Raw genomic sequence first — 23,762 nt, forward strand, 5'->3', positions numbered from 1 at the left:
TGGACACGTATGCACAATCATGCACACAGAGAGCCTCAATTATTTTTAATTAGGGCTGTAGTGATGTCATCATTAAAGGCTGGGGAAAGGGTCGTGTCAAATGGTGACAAGAAGCAACAGTAGAAGAAATGCGTGTGAGCTGTGTTGCTTCTCCCTGTCAGTCAAAGGGGGTGGGGGAGAACTGGGCATTTTAGGCAGCGTGATGCAGTGGTTAACGTGCTGCCCTTAAACCAGCAAGATCTGCGTTCAGATCCTTGATCAGCCGCAAAGCTTACTGAGTTACTTTTGCCAGGCACACACACTCAGCCTAGGTTACTTCTCAGGGAGCAGGAGATGCCACCTTAAGCTCCTTGGAGAAAGGGTGAAATAAAAATGTGATTAATAATAAAATTTCTAAACTGGGCGGACTCGCGTCTTCCCTCTTCAGCATGCAACAATTGTACTTCCTCTGCTCATCTAAAGTGGGTCTTGGTTAGCTGTACTATTGTTGCTGGGAAACCTGTCCATACTTCATCCCTTTGTAGAAAGCTGCTTTATACCAGTTCAGACTCTTTGTCCATGCAGGCCAATATTGTCTACTCTGAGTGGCAGAGAGGCCTTTTGCATCATCTGCTACCAGATTCATGTAGTTTTATTGATTCATTACATTTCTATCCCACCTTTCCTTCAAGTAGCTCAGTATGGCATTCATTGTTCCCCCCTCCTCCTTTTATCCTCACAACAACTTTGTGAGGTAGGTTAGGCTGAGAGAAGAAGTGGGGATTTGAACCCTGGTCTCTCAGGTCATAGTTCAACCACTATACTACCCTGGGACCTTCTGTAAGGTCCCTTTCAGTCCTACTGCTGTTTTTTCAACGGATGAAGGTCTCCAGGCTCAGAAGCAGGATGCCTGTAAGGACCAGCTGTTGGGGAGCAACAGTGGGAGAGGGTAATTGTCTTCCTGTCCTCCTTGTGAGCTTCACAGCGGCATCTGGTAAGCTACTGTGAGAAGCCAGATGCTGCCTAGGTGGACCATTGGCCTGAACTAGCAGGGATGCTCTTACGTAAAGATGAATGTCCCTTAGCTTGACTTGCCTGCCAAAAGGGTATTTGCTTTTCTACCTGCTTTGGTTGTGGTTTTTAACTGTTATACAGTTTTAATGGCCTTGTTTATTGTATGTTTTAATTACGGATGTGTTATTGTAGTTGTGTTTCTATGTATATTAATTACAGGTAGATGTATTTTTAAATTTGGGTGGGTTTTTTGTTACTTTACTGTTGGCTTTCATTTGTTTGTGGGCTGCCTTGAAAATATTTTTTCTAGAGACAAAAGGTGGCATTTATTGTTATTGCTACAACAACATTAATTAACTGCAATAACAACTATTATTATTACAAAAATATTGACCAAGAAGAGGAAATGGAAATGGACTGCCTTCAAGTCGATCCCGACTTATGGCGACCCTATGAATAGGGTTTTCATGGTATTCAGAGGGGGTTTCCCATTGCCTCCCTCTGAGGCTAGTCCTCCCCAGCTGGCTAGGGCCTGCTCAGCTTGCCACAGCTGCACAAGCCAGCCCCTTCCTTGTCCACAACTGCCAGCTGGAGGGCAACTGGGTTCCTTGGGACTATGCAGCTTGCCCATGGCTGCACAGGTGGCAGGGCATGTAACCCCTGAGCCACTCCCTGTGGGGGTGATCTTTAGCTGGCCCTTGACACCCAGGAGACCTGAGCGGGGATTTGAACTCACAAACTCTGGACTCCCAGCCAGGCTCTCCTCCCCACTGGTCCTATGCAAATACTAAACAAAAAGTATCACTTTATGTATCTTCAGGAATTCTATGAGATCTACAGAAACTGTAGATAAACAGAAAAAGAAAACCATACTTTTTCTTTTCTTTTAAAAAAAAATTGTAGAAAAGATTCTGGCTGACTTTTTCATTTGTGGGGCTTCTGTTAATACAGTTGTGCTGCCAAATGGATGACACTGATCCACCACTGACTCTTGTATGTTGTCAGTGCAGGCTCGGGCAACTGGCTGCATAGAAGAGCGCTGGTGGATTTGTACTCCTCAGTTTACAACGCGAACCCTTCCATCATGCTCTTTCATATCCAGCTATAGGTAATGCTTATAGCTCACAAAGCAGAGAAAAGAACATTCATTAAATGATCACTTCTGGACTTCGGGGAATTGCTTGCCAATTGGATACACAACACTACTGTTGGCTGTGGTTTCTGTGGTCAGTGCAGCTCATTTAGAGGCCACCTCAAACCTCTCTGTGGTTAAACTCCTAACCACCCTTGTAGCCTTGTGGTTGAGGTTCTTCTCTGGAGTAGGTCTAATATAATGTTACTGTGTCTGTTTCTGCTCAAGCACTGTGAAATATGACTCTCACTGTTCAGTCACCAATGGAACAGCCGTGTGTCAGAGATAATTCAGCCAACTTGGGATTTGCATTGCTGCTTAGATAATATATGCTAAACAGGCAATTTCATTAGCTAGCTGTGAGTCCATTGGATAATTTCATTAGCTCGATGTGCACAATTACTTCTTCATTTTGTTCATATGGTAATTGTAGCCTTCACTTTCTTGGATAGTTTTCCTCCCTGCTTTGTCTTTAAGGTTGGTTCCAGTTATTCTGGTTTTAATTTTGTTGTTAAACATAATCCATGGGAAGGAAAGTCAACCTCTCCAATATATTATGATGTGATGCGTTTTACTCCCTGCTGAATCAATAAAACAAGTTACTGACGTTATCCAAATCAAGGTAGTTTTGCTAAACCCATTTTCTGGACCTTAGATAGTCACTGTGCATCCTGCAATGTATCAGGTGGCCATAACACTTCTGCAACACAGACAGACTTTAATTCACAACCAAGTTAAGCCAAATAATTTGCAGACATGAACAGATGAAGCTGATTTTGGCCTGCCAAAAGTTTTATGTGCCTAGACTAACAGGCCAGCTCATTTTAGCATCTAGATGAAACCTTCTTCAGAGCAAATACCTCTCCCTCCAATAATCTACAAATTCTTTCATTCTTATCTGTTCTGTCATTGCTAATTCCCCCTTCTCTAAGCATAATTTGCCCTGTGGTGTTTCTGGACTCTTCGCTAAAGACTCAAATACATGTTCCACCTGAATATGGGTAAGCACAGGGGTATGTGAATGACAACACATGATAACAGCTGGCTCCCTGGCCATTGCCAACCACTTGATAGCCAGTCCTTGCTCCCACACTGCTGCAAATGCACCAAAATGTGGTTATGTGGTGGCATGTTCAGGAAACTGGTGCACATGCTACCACTTCAGATTACTGCCAAGTCCCTGAGGGGGAGATAATGAAGCGGCCATACGCACAAGCCAATGAAGACAAAGGATTGGGTCTTTGCCCAGATTAGTCCCCTAGAAATCAAATGGAGCAAAGTAGGCTTAAAAAAGAAGTGCTTTGTTTTTACTGCAATGCAAGTTAGACTTCCTGCTATGGAAAGGGCACAGCTACTATGAAAATTTCGTGATGTTCCTTGTGAGAGCTGGATTTAGCAGCAGGGTTCATATCTCCCCTCCTGACTAGCCTTTTCCTGGTGTTAAAGGACAATGCCTTACACTGATTGGGCCCATATCTAGGAAAAGACGAACAGCAGTAGCTGCAAATCATGGTACAAGAAAGTGTTACGGGAATTGCAGGATGTATTTGTAAAACAAAAAGAGCAGGGGCTTGGAAGCCCTCATTGCAGCTGAGGTTACACTCCCATCTCCAGGAATCTAACCCCTTCATTCATGGCAAAGTAAAGCTTTACTAGCGTAGGAGGTGGGACTAGCCAAAAGATGCTGTACTGTGAAAGAATTGCTGAGGGATGTTTAGGGAGACCCTGCCCCCTCCCACTTCCTTACTGCACACAGTTTTAAAGATGAATCTGAAACTGCCTTCAGTCTCAGGATTCCCTCACCACCATCCCAGAGTATTGGGGGATACAGACAAATTACTGATGCTCCATTCACAAACTGGCAAGGTCCCTATGGACTGAATTCAGCTAGTGAAAGAGCATGTTAGAGAAAGAGCCAACCCAGAATTAAAACTGTAAGCCAGCTCATGCTCATAGGATGGCTGCAATCACACAGGAGAAATATGGCTGTGTGAATTCACGTCATAAAGGTTAGGAAATCCCAGTTCTAAAAGTTGTCCATTCTCATGTCTCCGCTACACCTACCAGATGGCCTGTTAGAGGACATTTCCCATGTTGAGTGTTGTTAGGGTTGTCCTGAGCCATCCCAGCAAGAACTATCACTTGGTGAGCAGTTGGCTGGTTGCTCAAAACCGTCATGAGAAAACCCAAGGCTGGCCTGACCTGTGTTGCATCATGAAAATAAAAATGAGTCTCAGGAAGCAATCATATCCATTTACCACCTTGGGCACCTTGTGAAATGATAGTTAAGGATCTGTAGAAAGATCCAACGACTGGCTGGATCATTTATTATTCTGGCCTGATCTTCCCCTGCCACATTAATTCCTGCTCAATTGAAGACAGCCTGCTAAATGCAACATTGTAGCATCAAGCAGAGGTAGTGTAAGTTTTACTCTGATTTTTTATTTTTTTATTTTTTTTGGTAGAAGCTGTTGCAGCTCTGCAGTGAAAATCTCTGTCAGCTCCCATGAGCTGGAGCTGAAACCTTCCAGCAAGGTTGATTAAGTCCAGCAATAGACACCCGTCATCCCTGGCAACATAGTAGGGGTGAAATTAAATGAATGGTAGCTTGTCATGGCCGGAACTCCAGTATTAATAAGTGTCACGCTGAGCTCAATGCACTGGCCAATGCATAATTTATCTGGCTTCATAAATATCAAAACATGCCACAGCTGTTAGGACTTTCAGTGCAAAACCCACAAATATTGCTTCAATTATTCAGCAACTCGACTCGGCAGAAACCAGTCAACCACTTCAAAGGTAGAGTGTTAATAAAGAATCCCTTGCAAGAGACCTTCTAGAATGAGATGATGTCATTAAGCGATATAGTTGCAATGGTTAGTTATTAGAGGGCAAAACCCTCACAGAAAGGAGCTAGGGAGCCCCACTAAATGGGCTAAGTCAAAAAGTTCAATCAGACTCCTTGCTATGGCTGAGCCCCACCTAAAATGTAATAACCCAAAATGCCAAAAGTCATAAAACTGGTCTATTTTCCAGAGAGACTGGGGGGAGTTTCTTTCTACTTGGGCGCTGTAGGCTGGTGGTGTATGGGGGAGGGAAGGGCTTCATGGTTTAAACCAGTGGTTCTCAAACTTTTTTGGTTCGCGGTGCACTGTAAAACATATAAAAATTTTCTGGCGTACTTTGTGTACAAAATTAAAAACATACTAATATATTTTAAACTATTAATAAAAATAACAAACTATAGAAAACAATTACTTACCCTATACAAATGGGTTTCTTTTCATTTTTAAAATATACTTTCATAATATTTGAGGCACACCTAGCCACCTCTTAGGGCGCACCAGTGTGCCTGGGCGCACTGTTTGAGAATCACTGGTTTAAACACTTACAACCCAGGTTAACCAAATAAATGTATCAATTGGCACACACCCTCAAATGAAAGCAGACATATATCTCTCAGATTGCATGCAAACAATACTCTCTTTTGGGTCTACTGCCAGCAGCACTGCTAGCATTGACTAAAGTTAGAATTCTGAGCCATGGTCTCATTCTCCTTTTTTCATTTATATCCCACCTTTCCTTCAAGGGGCTCAAGGAGACGCACATGGTTCTTCCCTCTCCCCATTTTATCCTCACAACGACTCTGTGAGGTAGGTTAGGTTAAGACACAGTGACTTGCCCAAGGTCATCCAGTGAGCTTATCGGTTAAGTACGGACTTGAGCCCTTTCAGGTCCTAGTCCAATGCTCGCTGAGAGCTTGCTCGCTGTTGTAATATTTGTTTACTTAGAGCTGTTAAGGAAACATTTGCTTGAAGTTAAAGGTTCAAAAATGTCTTTGAAGAGAAAGAGAGTCTCTGCTCAGGAAGAATACCCTTGAGCCCCCAATGGATCTTATTCTGGTGTTCTGAGAGAGAGAGATCATCTATGTGGCAGTTTACTGTGTGTTTGGTGCTACTCACATCTTCTTTAAATTTGCATGGTTCACATGATATTACCACCAAAAAAAGAAGCTATTACACCATTTTTCTCTTGTAACTCTATACAATCTCAATCCGCTGATATGAAAAGTGGAAAAACTTCTCCACTCCATTTCTCTAGTGGTTGCAGACACGTTGTTCCAATGCTTTTAGGTGGGTGTGTCAATCGTTCCCCTCTCCATGCCCACTATCTCCTCCCTTCTTGTATTTTGTTTCCTTTGGGCTGACAAGTAACTTCCAGCTGCTATCCTCCATTCTGCTTGCCTTTTTTATGTTGCTGCAAACAGTACCTTTATTTTCTTTCCCCCCTAACTTGTGCACAAAAGCATAACACTGCTCAAACAAAGATTTGTATTTCAGCTATATCCTACCAACCATAGGCAGGGAAACACAGATATTCACACTTCCAGGTTTTTTAAATAAAAGGAACCTACTGCAGCTGGTAGAACAGACTGAGCATGCTTGGTCACCTAGCAACCAGAGGGAGTGGATATGTATAATTACAGGGTAGGGTCACAAGGAAACAGCAAGACTAATCTTTCCCAGAGGAATGCCAACTTGTGTGAATGGGAAAAAGCGATTGGCAGCTATCATTGAGCAGGAACTACAGACGGTGCAAACCCATAACAAAGGTAAAAGCAGTGTTTTTGCTACAAAGAAATGCTCCCATGTGCATGAGCCCAGAGGGAGAAACCAGTACCCATTTTTCTCACTATCATGCATCCACCAGCCTCCTAAACCCTCCTTCCCATTGGCTATTTTCCTTGCCCAAGCCACACAATGTTATTGTTTAACCTCTCCTGTCCTCCACATCTTTTCCATCTTTCTTGCTTCATGATTATGCCTAGCACTGGAGTGGGGAGCCTGTGGTGTTCCTGACCATTCGGTCATGCTGGCTGGGGCTGATGAGTGTTGTAGTCTAGCAACATCTGGAGGGCTATGGGTTCCCTACCCCTGGACTAAGAGGGCAACCATGACTTCCAGTGTCTTCCACCTTGAACTGTGACTGGAGGGAACTGATCACAATGTCCTCTCTATCAGGAGGTCCACACACAAGCATCCAGGCGAGTTTCCCTACGAGCGTATTCATCCTGGCCAAAGCCCCAGTATGAGCCCCACTGGCAGGCTAATAACAAAGATGTGTTTGAAAACATATGTTTCTTATTGGTTCACTAATTGGAGAGCTCCCTGTCAATTGAGGTCTTCACAGAAAACCCATGTTTACTGCCATGTTTTCCCACAATGAACAACTTAAACGGCACAGGAGTTTCTCTCTGTTTCATAAATTCTGTTACCCCGATCCTAATTTGATCTTCCAGTCTAGAAGGTGACTGTTTTGACCTCCTGTTCATGGCATACAGAAGGTCCCAGGTTCAAACCCCAGCACCTCCAGGTATGCGAATGCCCCAAATCTGCAACCCTGGAGAGCCACTGGCAGTCAGTGTAGACAACCCTGAGCTAGATGGGCTAACGGTCTGCATCAGTATAAGGCAGTTTCCTATATTCCTTTGCCCAAGGACATTCGAAGCCTTAAGAAACTGTGGGCGGATTTATGCCTCACACACATCGCTATCATACCCCTGCTGCAGAAAGCAGGTGACAAGATTTTTTGAATGGCACATTTCCTGTACAAACTGCAGGTCAGTTCAAATAACCAGAGCAGCCCGCATTTCAGTTGTGTGGATGACAGATGCTGCAATCGCAAGGAACAGATTGGTCTGTTGATGAACGTGAGAGACCAAGAATCAGAGCCTAGAACAAATGCATGATGCTCCTTGCATTTAAACACACAGGCAGAAACAGCCTGTTCTGTCCCACATTAGTGTTTCAAAGGTAAAACACTGAAGAAAAAGGGAAAACAAAAGAACAAGGTAGGATTGAATGTTTTGTTCTGGCTGCTGACTCGGTGGTTTCCAGTACTCCAGCTTCTTCTATTCACACAACTCTTGAATGAACAGGCTCTGTGAGCTTATTGGGGCCAATTCATGTTGACATGTTGTTGAATGGCTTAAAAAAGATCTTGTGGGGTTTTTTTTCTCTTTCCCGGTAGTGCCTGATTGTCCTAAGTAGTGATATCTAGACACTGAATCCAAGACACTCTAATAGCTAGATAGGTTATTAAATAATAATACAATGGTCACAGATAATATAACTGGAACTATTATAAGTAATTACTATTTTTGCATGGTTCAGTCTGAAGGGAATAGCTAGTTGTTCAATGGGTTGAACGTCCTGAAATTACAGCTACTAAAAAGCTCCCTGATATTCAGTCAGACCATTGATTCATTTTGCCCAAATACTTTCTACTCTGCTTTCCAAAGGCCTGAGAGAGACTTTAGCTGATGGCAATACTATGAATTGAATTAGGTGCCTTCTGCATGCAAGGCATATGCTCCACCCAAACCCAAACTCCAGAGAAAACAGATTATTGTTATTGTTGTTATTGTTTTTTTTAGGTTGGATAGAGGATGAACTATAGGATGAGGGATTAATCATCTGCTAAAGACGGGCAGCAGACTGCGTAGGTACAGAGGTCATCTGGCCACAGTTTTTCCCACTATGGTGAGGAGAACTGTATTTCTCTTCAAAATATATTATTTCTGAATTTCCATTGCTGCATATAAATTAGCATGTGCACATCTTATGCCAATCCTTTCTTTTGGCATCACATAGATGGCCACCCTAATCCCTATTAGGGATGGGGGTGGAAACAGGGAGGGTAGCTTGCTTAAGGCCATCTCATGATGAGTGTGTGGCTGAGGCCAGAGTAGAGCAGAGGCCTTCCTGGTTCATAGTTCAGACTCTTAAGAGCAAAGGCAATGTGACAGGCTAGGGCAATAAGGGCTGCAGCTGCCAGTGAGCCAGGGCAGACCTTTGTCAGCAGCAGGTTGTGGAACGGGCCTTCTTCCCTCACTGGAAGTTCATGTAAGCCTTCCGCACCACAGGCTTTCAGTGGGCCTTGGGTCGACCTCTTGATGCGTGTGTGGTACTATACTGGCTAATTCATCTTCACTGCCTCACTAGAGCCATCTTCAGGCATTCAGGCAGCACTGCAACAGGTGTGGGAACAGAGAGTAGGGGGCCACCTTGCCCCTCCATCTCCAAGCAGGTGAGTTGCTGCTGCTTACCAAGAGGTGGAGTGAAATGAGGGGCAGGGTGCAAATGCACTGGCAGCAGCACCTGATTGGCTCTGCTGGTGTGTTTGCACCGTACTGTACCACTTCCCCCTCCTCCCCCCAATAAGCAGCAGCAATTCACCTGCTGGGAGGTCAGGAAGGTGCCTCCGTCCCACTGCACTGGCCATTACTGGGGAGACCTCCTTGTCCTCTTGCTGCTTTCAAACCATCTTCTAGCCATCCCCCAAACTCTTTCAATTGCTTTCTTCTGATTCTTGCCCTAAAACCTTTTCCAAAGCCCCACAAAATCACTAGCCAGACCTCCTCCTTCCTCTGACAATCTCCCCTCCTCTTTCTGGTTAGCATCCATTTTCTTTCTGATGCCACCTTCACCTTATCAGCCAATTACTTATTGATTCTGTTTTAACATCTTTAATAAATATGTGAATTCCCTTTTGATACATTTATTTTTGATTTGAATTTTTTGTTGTCCTTGTTAACTCCTGGGATGCCAAATCCTGGAGTATGCTTGGGTCTCAATGACAAAAGATCCCCCAGATTGACAAAAGATTCCCAAAAGGCTTGCATGCAAACTGCACGGTTCATAACAGGAGCCCCACAGACTTCACAGAAGCTTCCCCACTCCACAAGATCACCATTCATGAATTGGAGGGTGACCAGTACAGAGACAAGGATGAATCTCCCACTTCACCCTGTGTTTGCTTTGGGGAGGTGAAGAGGGCTTACATGTTTGTATTTTGAGTGTATAAGCTGCTTTGAAGGCCTAATGGTAGAAAAGCAGACGAGCTATGTTAAGGTAAGCAAATAAACCACATTTTTGCTTCCCAGAACTGCTGCAGGAGCTGAACACTATGCTTCTCCCATCCAGTGGAGGCTGGTGGCTCCAATTTCAGTGGGGCAATGAATCCGCTGCAGGCTTTAGTATGAACTTTCAAGGAGATGTCCAAGGTGCTGAAAACTCCTTGAAAGTTTGAACTAAAATCTGGAGCCGATTCACTGCCCCACTGACATCAAGGCCACTAGTCTCCATTGCTCCCATCTCACACACTCTCCTCGCAGACACCGTTCTCCCCAGCCTGCCTGAAGTGATGGGAGTGTGGGGAGGTGTGGCAGTGAAGGGACAGGGTTCAGCTCCCCTCTACAATCCGTCATGCAAAAATCAGGTCCCTGCTTTATACATGAACAAATATGGCTGCCCCTGCCATATCTTCAACTCAGTGCCTTTTAATATTTATTTCCTATAAACAAGTCCATTTCCCCCCAATAGTAATAGAATTAGAATTGATCCTTTGTCGGCAATCTATGGCCCTGATCCAGCTATGCATGTGTGCAACAGTTGGGGCAGCTAGCCCAGTCAGATAATTGGCAAGAGTGCTGCTAATCTGTTCCAGTGGGTGGAGGCACCACCAGCCCCCCCCCCTTTTGAAGACCTGATGAGTGCTATCACAGATAATCAGAGCAGGACTAAACATGTTCAATCCCAGCTGTTGAATCAAGCTAGAAATAACACACGCATCCTGTTTGTATGCAAGGCACCTCATTCAGATAAGGAAAGTGGAGAAACCTGCTAGATGTTCAGACTCATGAGCCCACCATAGATGCAACCACTTCATGAGTTTACATTTGGCTTGCAGTTAATATATTGAGACTTAGAGAAAAATTGAGACAATAAGGGTTGGTTTCATCACATATCATCGAACAAAAAGTAACCACAGCAACCTGGTGGTAAAATAATGCTTTATTTTATGGATGAACAAACACTACTATGCCGCACTCGGGCTTTTCCTCTACAAAATGCTGTGAACGGAGCAGGCAGTCAGCTCCTCTGCTCAAGTTCAGTTTAGGCATACCAGCCACAAAAGTTTATCAAAACCTGGCCATTTGTAGCATTCACATGGTCTATTTGGCATTTGGCCAAAGGAAGCAGCATTATTCTGCAATTCCTGTTCATATGAATCCTGATACACATTAAATTATGAAAGAAAGAAAAACTATAATGAGATGTCCCCCTCCCCCACTTTGTGTTTGATTTACTGGTATATCTCCTATGACAATCTCATTACCACCAACAGCCAACAGATTGAACCTAAAACAAAACAGAGACACAATGAACACTGTGATAGGGATCAGCATTGTGTTGCCGTCTGGGATGGGTGTTTTATCAAGAGCACAATGTAAAAATGTAGAAATTGGCATTGACATCCAGGCTGTCAAAAACAATAAAAAAGAATCGCACAATTGATATAGTTTGGATGAATACCTCTAAGGGGTCCTAATAAGCAAACAAGTGTTATTGCATGCATGCTGAACACAAGATGTAATAATACTGGATTGGAGGGGAGGACTTGACAAATCATAGACTTACATTCCTTTTATATACAACAAAATGAATTATTCAGTATTCATACTAGCTGTACATTTGGTCAGAATAATTTACAGGGAGCAACACTAGCCACAACAAACAAAAGGAAAGAAACAAACAAAAAGTACAAAGGAATTAAAAAATGTTTGTGTGAAGGAACTATGGGGGGGGCATGTGTTTAGAATTAAGGGCAAGGGGAGAAATACAAATTTGCAACCCTAAAACCTACATTTATCATCACAATAAGAGATGAGATTTTAAAAAGCAGGGTTGTTAGCACTGATTAAAATGCGTAACATTACTGCGAAGGTAACCTTTGCAGATTTAGATCTATTACAGTTGACAGAGGTTGGAGCTGTGGAAGAGTAAGGAGAGAAGGAATTCAAAGGCAACTGAGGAGGCAATTCATAAATCAGTCTAGCAAGGGAGCTGACCCAGTCAGACAGGAAATTTTGTCCTCTAGCACTCTTTAACACCATCAAGGCCTGATTCTTTAGGTCCCAAAGTTTAGGAGATGCTTCTCGCATTTGCCTCACAGTTCCTCCACAACAATGAGTACTAGAAGCTTGCTGTTTTACTTTTTCATGACCATTGCAGTTCTTGAGATTCTATTCAGACTGGTAGGCCTCTAAAGTGTGTAGTGTGACAACTGCCATGCAGATTTCTTTGACCCTCCATCCCTGATTACAACTTGAGGGGTTTTTTTTTAAGCATAAGACAGGAATGTTTAAAAACATATTTCATGTTAATAAGGATGATCTAGATAAAGCAAAGTGTCAATCAGTACGTTAAAGAAATCTACAGGAAGAATTCCTGCATGTTTTTAGAAAGAAAGGGGGCTCGTCAATGGAGTCTATTGTATTTATTTTTTTGCCCTCTCCTTACCCAGAATACATTGCAAGGTTGAAGTAAAAGGAAGTGGCTGATAAAAACTATATACAGAAAGACCTATACAGTGCATGAACTTTAATTAAAGGTTAGTAACTACAGCGGTGTTTGCTGCAAAGGAAACCTCTGCTCAGTTGAGCAGTTCTGTGGCAATGACAAATTCTTCGAAATGCAGAAGACAATGGGCAAACAACACATAAATCTGTACCTTGAAAAATAATTGTGCTATAATCTTTATTCCATGGTTGGTAGTCTTATCTGAGACAATGAGGTGCTAACTAAGGGAACCCTAACACAGACAGATGTCATTCCTACTGCTGGAATACTTTCAATGCTCAGGGCCTTTTAATTGACATCCTGGGGAAATCTCTTCCTATGTCCACTCATCCTGATTTGAGCATCTTACTCCAGAAGTCACTTTGTGGCAAGAAAGATGATCCTTTCTTTTCGTTTCTTCTTTTTCCTGCTTTTGTTTTAAACAGCAGCTTCTGCTGAGTTCCTCATGCTTAAAAGTTCCTCCATTTAGGAAGGAGTCATGATCCAGTACAAGCAGGCAGACTGCTTTTCCTTTTCAGTTTTTGTTAAATACATGCTCATGTAATACTCCTTTCTCCAGGGGGGAAAAACAGAGAGGTTCAGTTGCATATCATTATTCTTATTATTTTAATTATTCTTATTATAAACTGCCTTGTGCTTCTTAGCACAAGCCCAAAGGGTTAATCCTCATCCTCTTCCTCTTTCGTTGAAACTACTGGGGCTTTGTCCTGGACTTTGAAACATTCCACAAAGAAACTGACAATAGACTTGTACAGGTGCTGCTCCAGGGCTGGTCTGTTAAAGTAATGGCCTTCGTCAGGGTATATCTGCAAAGAAATTAAGGCGGCTGTGAGCAGGCTATTAGGGTACATGGAAAAACGGGCCTCGACTGAAGTTGAAACCAACGCTGGGAATCATCTGAGCCCATCCTCTTTGATCTGCCCCTCTCAAAACCAGAGCACGCTTGCTATTTGCTGGGCTAAACAAAAAGTGGTGTGAGAGAGGCTGCATTCAGATAGCACTCTGTTCTGTTTCCTCCTACGTTCCCTTACCCGTTTCCTGTTTATTTTTGTGTGTTTATGTTATCTTTCACATGATGCAAAAGTTGCTTCTGGAAATTCATTGGAATCAAGTGGAAGTTTAGCACTTGTTCCTTTGCTAAAAAAATCCATTTTGCAACCCCACTGACCTAGAAAATCATGGGGGTTTGGTGCTTTATTTTCCCCGTGTTTTTCTTGGGCTCACACTGCTACCACTCACATAATGACATTTTGGGCCGGTATTCTGCAATATGGGATACAGAAGCATGATAAAGGGTGGAGGGGGTGACACGTCTGATGAGGCTGCTGTTGTTGTGTCACACTGTGCCCACTGGTGTGAATGAAGTTTAGTCCAACATGATGGTATACCGAAAAAACACAGTTCCATAATGCAACAGAGTGCAAGGAACAATAGAAATCAGGGCAGAAGCACTAGTGCTATAATGAGGAAAAGTAACACAATAAACCCCATGTCTTAATGCAGCCTAATCTCTGGAGCTACTTGCACCTTACTAAATATGGAATAATTGGCAACAGGGCAACCAGCTCTATTTCTTAGACTTCCTTTGGCCTAAACTGGCAGCAGCAGCAGAATGGCAAGTAAAAGTTCAGACATGAACTTACCTTTGGATTTGGCTAAAGGGACAATGGTGGGAGACAGTGCTCCTGGAGTGGGAGCATGTTTTCCCACTAGGCACACTTCCAAAATCCCTGGTGGGAAAAATGAAACTGGCTGCATACACACTATACATTGAAAGCACATGGCTTTCCCCAAGGAATCCTGGGAACCGTAGTTGACACTTCACAGAGCTACAGTTCCCAGCATCCTTAACAAACTGCAGTTCCCAGGATTCTTTGTGGGAAGCCATGTGCTTTCAATGTATGGTGAGTATGCAGCGACTATTTACATCACTTCCATGAGGGGTAAAGGCCCTCCCCTGCGGAAGTGACACGAGTGTCATCATTTTCCTGCCAGTCCCAGGCTTGGCTGGCAAATATGCTCTGGGGGCACCTGCTGACACCACAGCTGCTTCCCCCTTTGCAGGACCACAAGGTGGGCTGTTGGTCTTTGGGACTGAGGAAGTGGAAAGCAGAGGTGGGAATTCAGGGCAAGCCCCCTTGAGTCTCTTGCTACTGCTCACATTGAATGCTCACAAAGATGCCACTCTTTTCGGGTCATATTATGGGATGCTCGATAAGATGACACTGGTCCCCGTCTTTTTTATTTTGCTACTTAATTGGTACGGTTGTGAAGTTTGCCATCCCGAGGCTTTGAGAGCTCAACTCTTCAGCAGGCAAACTACAGGATAGAACATGCCTGTTGATCCCCTCTAATTGTTACACCCAGCCTGTCTTCTCCCATCCTATCGTCATGCCACTTTCCCCGCAGCACCTCGTGGTAGCTGCCAGTTTCTCTGCTCCAGATACTATGTTTTCCATATTATGATGCCTGTTAGCAGCATCATAACAAAACAGGATTACCAGTTACTGGCAACCTCTAGGAGCTGTAGCTGCAAGGGGATAAAGAGGTGACAGCCCCAGCACAACACAGCAGATGGTCTGGCCCAAAAGTTATTTATTTATTACATTTCTACCCCACCTTTCTTTTCATGATTGGAACCCAAGCTGGCTTACATATGGTTCCCAGGCAGTTTCCCATCCAGGCACTGACCAGACCTGACCCTGCTTAGCTTCAGCAGGGAGCTGGTCTTATGTGCCTTCAGGTCATAGCCTGGGACCAGTTCAGTTATGATTTCACAGTACAGGACTGCTTAACTGTATGGAAATTTGTCTGTGCAGATAATGCATTACAGAGGTAATAATAGAGTTAATTAATGAAAGGGAGGGACCTCTCAACAATACTTTACCTGTAAGCTGTAATTAGCCTTTGCCCTAATTAGGTGTGTAATGAAGTCAGCAGTGTGCTGGAAGTGGATTTTCTCTGTAAAACAAGATTAAAAGCATTAAGTGCCAGAGTGTAATAACAATAACAATAGATTTTAAACATGAAAAATGTGCTATTAATAGACTGTATTTGCATAGGCCTCACCATCAGCAGTCGCATGAATGATCAAGAACTTCTGGTCTTTCATTGACATCACCCTGTGTGCCAGTTTGGTAATCTGGGAAGATTAAAACATGGGAGTTTCAGTATTTTAGGTGCTTGTGCCAATAGTTCTTAAAATACCTTAATGAGCCATGCATGAAACTTAAACAGTGAAAATGAAAAGAACAACAAACGTAGTCAATATTCATATACCAAGGAGTCGATCCTTTCGTGTGGCAGCACCTATCCTTTGGAACTCCCTGCCTATTGACATGAGGCAGTTGCCCTCACTATATTGTTTTAGATACCTGCTGAAAACCGTTTTTGTTTCAGCAAGCTTACTCAGACATATAATTAAGTCACCTATATTTGTTTTAAAAAATTTATAGATGTCATCTTCTTCTTTTTAAAAAATGATGATGGTTATATGTTTTTTGTTCTTTATATATATATTTGCTTTTAATGATGATAGTTATATGTATCTTTGTTTTTAATTAGGCTGTGGATTTTAGCCATGTTTTATCCTCAGTTTTATTTGTACACTGTTTGGAGAACTTTTGATCACACAGTTTATAAATTTTTGAAATAAATAAATAAATAAAGGCCCCTTTGTCTTAGGTGCCTAAACTTCAGTGCATTATCTCAGCTGGTCATTACTATGGGAAGGGATATCCAGCTGTACCTGTGAGAAATAGTGAGAAGAAGCCACCTCAACTCAGCAGAAAAGGGCAAAAAAGAGGAGTGAGTCTAGCCACTTAAAAACAAAACAGCTTTTTAAATAGTTTTCTAGCCCTCCCCAAATTTTCTAGCCCCTCTGCCACAATCCCTTTTGACTGCCTGGGTATTAAAAAATGCAGACAGAACGAGTCCATCCCTTTTCAGCCATCCCCAGCCCTTTAAAGCTATAGCTACCATGAAGGTTGCCCATCTCCAGACAGAGTGGCTCAATTCAGACCTTACTATGATTTGTGCTAACCTTAGTTAAGACTCCACAGCATGATTGGGCTTCCATATATACAGCATACAAATTATGGTTCAGAGTAGGGGTGGTCAACCTCCAGCCCTCCAGATGTTGTTGGGCTACAGCTTCCATTGTCCCTGACCATTGATCACTCTGGCTGGGACTGAAGGGAGTTGGAGTTTGTACCATCTGGAGGGCTGTAGGTTCCCCATCCCAAGTTTAGAGAGCTCCTTGCCTGCTTTAGGTTTCCATGTGTTCAGCATTCCTCTTCAGCCTCAAAGTATGGTTTGATGTCTTGGTTTGGCAACCACTCACAAACCATGGTTTGTGAGCTGACATCTGTTTGGATGTAAAAACAAACCATAGTGGGTGTGATGCCTGAATACATAACCTATATGTCTTATGAACTAAATATCAGGTCTTTCTAGCTGTTTCTACCTTTCCTCTGGCATATTTGTCAGCTGCCTGCACAATTATATGAAATAGATCACAATGCTGCCCATATTTTAATAGCTTGAGAAATGGTAGATTCTTTGGTAAATGCTCCCTAGTGAGCACATGATAGTGATCTGTTGAATGCTACAGTGTCAGGGAGCCATGGACACTATCCAAGGCCTTGTGAAGTATTAGGAGTAAAACGTTTTGCACATGCATGCAAACAACCTAATCCTCAGGCTTTGTCAGTGTGAGAAGCATTGCAACCTAGTTTCTTGTAGCTGCTAGGACAAAGGCGTAAGGTTTGTAAAGAGCACTAGTAATTCCACAGCAGCTGCTGTTGATGTTAGGGTATAGAAAATGGGTAATGATTTGCTCCAGTGTGCGAAATAGACCAAGTCCACAGGAGGTGACATACCTACTGATGTTGGTATTATACAAGTGTTGGCGTAATGCCTGCAGTGGTTTCTGGATATCCAGGTAATTTTAACACAGGCATCAGAGTGGAGATGAAACTAGCCAAGTTTTTGTCTGTAGAAGCACTACAAGAAGTGGAGGGTTGAGTTCCACTCATGAAAGGCAGCCTCAGAGTTCAAAGAACTGCTAACAAAGGATGTATACTTGAGTTGGACAAAGTCATACTGATTATGGATTCTTGGAATTTACTGTAATCAGAGCAATCTATGATTTCCCCTCTCCCTGTTTAACAAGAAATCTATTCACAAAATACTTTCAGAAGCTTTCTCATGCTTTGATTGTGGTCTTTGTGTGAGGCTTGTAAAACTTTCTGCTGTGGTGTCCTATATATGGTTAGGTCAGGAATGTTTCTTAGAAGTAAGGATAAAAGATAACGAAAAGTACTCAGAAGTGCTGAATGGATGGAAGCCAGTGATATAATAATGGTAAGATAATATACTAAGAGAGAGTCACACCCATACCATACATTTAAAGCATTCTTATACCACTTTCACAGTCATGGAGAATACTGGGAATTGTAGCTTGTTAAGCTTGCTGAGAATTGTAGCTCTGTGAGGTTATCATCCGTAACAAACTACAGTTCCCAGGATTCTTTAGGGGAAGCCATGACTGTTAAAGTGGTATAAGAATGCTTTAAATGTATGGTGTGGATATGACAAATGGAATTGTTTCTATGCTGCTGTAGAGACATAGTATATGATTGACTAGTGTGAACTGATTGCAAGGAATTTTAAAGGAAAAATGTAGGAATGGTACCAGCAAATATATATATATAATTGTAAATTCTGGCCTATATATTGTATTGTATTATTTAGCTTTGATTTATTTTTTTAAAGGATTAAAATCATAGCCAAGTGGAAACAATGAGGACTAGGTTAGTTTATTTTAGGACTGAGACATCAAAGGATACTCTAGAATTGACTTCATCATGCACACCCCCTAATGATGGCCTACATCCGTACGAACTTCTCTGTATGTTGAGATTGCCTACAAGGGGCATTGTTTGTTGCACCACCCGACGTCTGCCATGAAGTGGGTGGCAGCTCAGGGCAGGATTTTATCTCTGGTGGCTCCCACTTTCTACAACACTCTCCCCAGATAAATTCACCTGGTCTGCATTTAGTTTAGTTGTAGGTAGACTAGGTTAAGATCATACCTGTGTTTTAAGGAATAGCAACAAAGATATTTTATGCTATTCTACTACTGTTTTTATTGTTATGGCTTAAACTCTTTTGTGATTTTGAATGTTATGCTGTTTAATTTTTTTAGAAGCCATTTAGTGATTTATTTATTTTTTGCTACATTGGAAGGCAAGACCTTAAACAAACAAACACACATATATTCGTGCACAAAACACACATAGTCTCTGCCATCTGCAGATTCTCCAGCAGTCCATGTTTTTTGCTCTCACTCAAGAGGGCAGGACTAAACATTCAAGCTGCATGTTGCATTTCTGCTAAAAATAGATGCTCCTCGTGCCAGCGCAGTTATCCATGCTGTTACCTCATATGCTTTATTGTCAATCCCTTGTAATCCCAAGTATCTTTCTGAAAAGGCCGAAGCTGAAACAAACAAAGACAAATCAGTTATTGTCAAGCCAAAACCAGTATTTCAGATAATTAAAAAAAAACCAAGCGCATTTTGTTTTGCCTGGCTTCCACTTTAAGGGCTTGCGGGGGTTTGGGGGGGGGAAGGGCTTTGTATTTTGTTTATCTGGACAACTTAAGATGTTTAAAAAAGGATGGCATTTAACCTTCTGCACACCTTGCTGATGAAAGTCGAAATGAATTATCCAACCCAGACTACCCATGCACTGAGATGATAATTCACTAACAAGCAAAAAACCTTGTGGTTTAAGAACGTACCAATAGCCAACAGATATTTCTATCAAACTTTAAAAAGCAGGGAAATTGGGCAGCTATAGTGAATGCACCAGGGGAGCAGGAGATCTCCTCTCTGAGATATTGTACTGCCCTACAAATTTGTCAAAATGCAAACACAGTTTGGGTTGGTCTTTCACTGTCCAATCCACTTCCTGTGTAGCTTGGAAGAATTTGGTAACATGTGCCTCTGAGCATATGGTGAGTGGTGGCAACACCTGCAATCAGCCCAAAGAACAGAAACAAGACATGTGCTGTGCTGAACTTGTTTTAGCAGGAGGAAGCCACAATTTTAAACAGTTAATATAGTTCAGATAGTCACTTTAAATATGTTTGATTTACTTTGCAATTTTACTGAAGTTTCCTGTAGTAAATCATTCTCTTTTGCTTCTGTTTCTGTGAATACTTTGCAACACTAAAAAAAAGCTCCAAAAATTGGCAAATAATGGCACTGACTATTCTGCAGTTTCCAGTGGACATGAGGAGTGTCTCAGTTTGCACAAGATAAAACAGTGGGAGGTGAAATATATTCTAGCAAAATTGTAGGTGTGCTCTATATTTTTAATTGACCATGCTCACCTTTCCTTAAGTGGAGTAGTTTGTGCATAGCAGGCTGAAAATATGCATCTTGGGCAGGCCAAAGTCATTGCTTAAGTAGCAACATATTGTAATCAGTCTGATTTTACATCAAACGACAGTTTCAGATTCAACAGTTAATGCACCCAAAATAGAAATAGAGCATAACCTCCAGTTTGAAACACAAAAGGTTGTCTTCACCATCATATGACATTGACCAATAAAAAGGCTTTGAAATTAATAAGCTTGCACTCTAAGAGTCCAACAGCATTTACCTAGTGCAGTCACTGAGCCAATGAATGCATTGCCCCTGTATCTGATGATATTTACCATATAATTTGAAGTCTGTCAATGGGGAAAGAGCAGCACCACATGAGAAGATTTGGTCCTTATTCTCTTCTCCAGAAAAAAGGATATAAGAGCTCAAGTAGCCTCCATAATCCTGAGAGGAGGAAATAACAAGGTGAGGGCTGGAAATGTGAAAAAAAATCCTTCTCAGATGCCCGCATATTTATATGAAATTCATATCACAATGCTGCATGGATTTTAATAGAATGGGAAATGGAAGTGCACTTGGGAAAGGCTTCCAACTGAACATGAGATGCAAATATTAGGCTCTTCTGTGGCACGGTCTCTGTGTTATAAGGTGCTACCCATTTACAGGCATGGGGAACCAGTGTTCCTCCATTGGACCACAACTCCCATAATCCCTGGCCATTGACTATGCTGCCTGGAGCTGATGGGAGCTGGTGTCCAACAACAACTGGAGGGCCACAGGCTGCCCATCCCTCATATGCAAGAAAAGAGCTACAATGGTAGACTTGCAGAAATCTTATGCTTGTTGTGCCAGGCTAATAAGATGTGAGCCACTTTGCCAAGACATTAAAAAAGATGGGTTACTATCCAGACCAGGCTGCACCCTATTAATATGTGGTGCTTCTGCTTGCAGATATGGACATCCACGTGACCAGCCACAAAATTCCCCCAGATAGCATTAATCAGACAAGGGATATGTGAGCAAATGTCTGATTTGCATAAGCCCCACATTTTTTTCTGCCTAGGGTAACCCCACCTACAGTCGAACTGTATCTTGTTATGGCATCACATCATGTACTTGTTCATTGCTGAGTCTTGAGAAGGGAGTGGGAATTAGCACTGTAGCTCTCCACAGGTACTTATTTCGCTTAGAGATGTGCAGTCAAATGAATGCAAGGCATTCTGAAGCCAGCCAAATGACATCTCCAATCCATGGAGAAATCATTCTAGCCAGTTTTCTGACAGCTGAACCATTTGTTCTGGTAAAGTGAGCCATGTAGATCTCTCAGCATCCTGTAGTCCATTGGTCCAGACACATTTGCTTTTCTCCTAAGCAATCCCATTTCCCCATCCAACAATCCAACCACACTGACTGGAAACATCTCTCTGTGTAAGAACAAAAATACAGGATCTTCCCCTGTGTCTTTTCTTTTGATGCCTTCTCCCAAGTATGCTCATTTGAGAGCTATGCACTTAGAATTGCACAACTGTTTTAGGTTCAAAGCTAAAAGAGATTAAGCAAAAGCCTCATAGAATCATTGGCATACCATTTTGGGTTATACAAGGGGGACTTCATATATAAAAACAATACTATTCACCTTCCTTATATATATATACTAACAGATTAGGAAGAAGTTTCTAAAGTAGCCCCCCCACCATACAGATTTACTATTGTATGTATAGGGAGTATTTTATATGGGGAAGAACTCACTCCCACCCACCCCATACATGCAGTCTGAAATGGTACAACCAGCAAGAGATCCTTCACCTGAGACTTTGGTTCTCTGTTTTAGCTCTGAAGAATACATCTAAAGTCATCCAGGCCCCAAACATATATGGAGACAGAGGCTTCCTCCTCCTCGCTAACATCCTTAGAGTCAATCAAGTGATCATTGTTCTCATATGCATGACTGGGGACAGGTGCACAAGCATTTCTCCAGATGTTGTGGACTACAACTTCCATCATACCTACCCTCTAGCCATGCTGACTAATGGGAGTTGGAGTCCACAAACATCTGGAGGGCATCCTGTAGACAACCTGCCAGATGCACCTGCAACAGTTCCGCTGGCCATTCATGTGGAAGCATAACATTCAAACAGTCCACATGTGTAAGATCCAATGTGTGCAGCCTCAGACCATGTGTAGTCCAGGGGTAGGGCACTGATTGGTCATCATCTCACCCTGCCTTTAGTGAATTAGTCCACATGAGAGAAGAATGAAAATGGAAATGGACTGCCTTCAAGTCGATCCTGACTTATGGCGACCCTATGAATAGGGATTTCATGGTAAGTGGTATTCAGAGGGGGTTTACCATTGCCTCCCTCTGAGGCTAGTCCTCCCCAGCTGGCTAGGGCCTGCTCAGCTTGCCACAGCTGCACAAGTCAGCCCCTTCCTTGTCCGCAGCTGCCAGCTGGGGGGCAACTGGGCTCCTTGGGAGTATGCAGCTTGCCCATGGCTGCACAGGTGGCAGGGCATGTAACCCCTGAGCCACTCACTGTGGGGTGATCTTTAGCTGGCCCTTGCTTGACACCCTGAAGATGCGAGTGGGGATTTGAACTCACAGACTCTGCTCCCAACCAGGCTCTCCTCCCCACTGTGCTATACCAGCCATTAAGAGTAGAACCTACATAATCAGAAGAGTCTAGCCATCTGTGAAGCCGCCTTTACTACCTTCACATGTAGGTTGTTGTTGTTGCTGTTTCCTTAAAATTAACCCCAAAGCTTCCCCCCCCATTATACTATGCTTCAGCCTTGCATCCCTTTGATGCAAGCCTCTTGTGGACTTAAATCAACTCCACTCACAATTCAACAAGTCTCAAAAAAGAAAATGAATATTATCCAGGAGTTAGTGTAATATATGTCTCATCCCATAGTATTTTCTCCCAAACAGTTGGCACTCTCCTCTTTCAAGGCAGGATTTACAAGAAAAGGCTGATTGATGACTTGATTAAAACCCAAGGCTCTCTCTCCCTCAGAATCAACAAGCAACATGCATTAGTTAAAAAGACAACAATAATAAACCTTAGACGTGCTCAATCAATCAAGATGCAGATATAAATTCTTAAGCCAGCCAGAGCTGAAAATAGAGACGGAAAAGGTACTCACCTTTCCAAACACAGCGACTCGAGACTTATCAATAAATGTATTTTGAAGCATTATACTAAAAAAAAACCCAAAGAAAGACAATTTCATTATCTCAGAGTAAGAGGTAGCCTTAAATATAGAAGGTAACACTGTATTAGTAGTAGGGCAGGACAAAATTTCAATGTGATATATGGAAGAATCAGTTGCCAAAGGCACAGGTTCCGCCTGTTGAGCTTATCAGTTCCTTTGCAGCGCTCCCACTGTTTTTAGTGGAATAGTAAAAATCATTGAAAAATAATAATGTTAAGGTTAAAATTACAAACAAACTTAATCGCCAAATTAATCTTCATTCACCGGACAGCTTCCGTTTGGTCCTTTTCTTCTACAACGCCCAACTGCCTTTTAACTTCATGTAACAACTTGGTCCCTTGAAATCCACTTCCGCGTCCATCAAACTTCATCACAATGGCATTATGGGAGCTGACCATAACGCTTTCCCAGTTCACCTCAAACTTTTCTGTTACGCTCTGCGTGCCAGGAGTTCCATCCCTAGAAACAGGAATTAAGCAAGTGCATCTCATTATTATGCATATTGTGACGATGAACGGCTTTCAACTAGCCAAAGCAACAGGAAGTGAAGGAACTGTGGCTCAGTAGGGAAGCTCATCCTTTGCATGCAGGTACAATTTCAAAAGAC

The 23,762-nt window shown here is 42.6% G+C and overlaps 1 protein-coding gene across 8 annotated transcripts in view; it reads right to left on the reverse strand.

Moving 5' to 3' along the window:
* Positions 1–10,962: 10,962 nt before the first annotated feature.
* Positions 10,963–23,762, reverse strand: part of DPP6 (dipeptidyl peptidase like 6) — a 717,188-nt gene continuing 704,388 nt past the window's right edge. For 6 of the 8 annotated variants that reach the window (XM_061587127.1, XM_061587128.1, XM_061587125.1 and 3 more), the window contains exons 20-26: positions 23,420–23,614; positions 23,087–23,141; positions 20,275–20,386; positions 18,992–19,050; positions 15,619–15,691; positions 15,437–15,510; positions 10,963–13,355 (exon numbers count right to left, since the gene is read on the reverse strand). In XM_061587127.1, coding sequence (XP_061443111.1) covers positions 13,209–13,355; positions 15,437–15,510; positions 15,619–15,691; positions 18,992–19,050; positions 20,275–20,386; positions 23,087–23,141; positions 23,420–23,614 — 715 coding nt within the window. In that variant the 3' untranslated portion in view covers positions 10,963–13,208. Of the gene's footprint in view, positions 13,356–15,436; positions 15,511–15,618; positions 15,692–18,991; positions 19,051–20,274; positions 20,387–23,085; positions 23,142–23,384; positions 23,615–23,762 lie in introns of those variants that run through there. The other 2 variants (XM_061587132.1, XM_061587131.1) reach the window with 2 other exon arrangements.

The sequence above is a fragment of the Rhineura floridana genome, chromosome 10 (genome assembly GCF_030035675.1).
Source record: "Rhineura floridana isolate rRhiFlo1 chromosome 10, rRhiFlo1.hap2, whole genome shotgun sequence".
Taxonomy (NCBI): domain Eukaryota; kingdom Metazoa; phylum Chordata; class Lepidosauria; order Squamata; family Rhineuridae; genus Rhineura; species Rhineura floridana.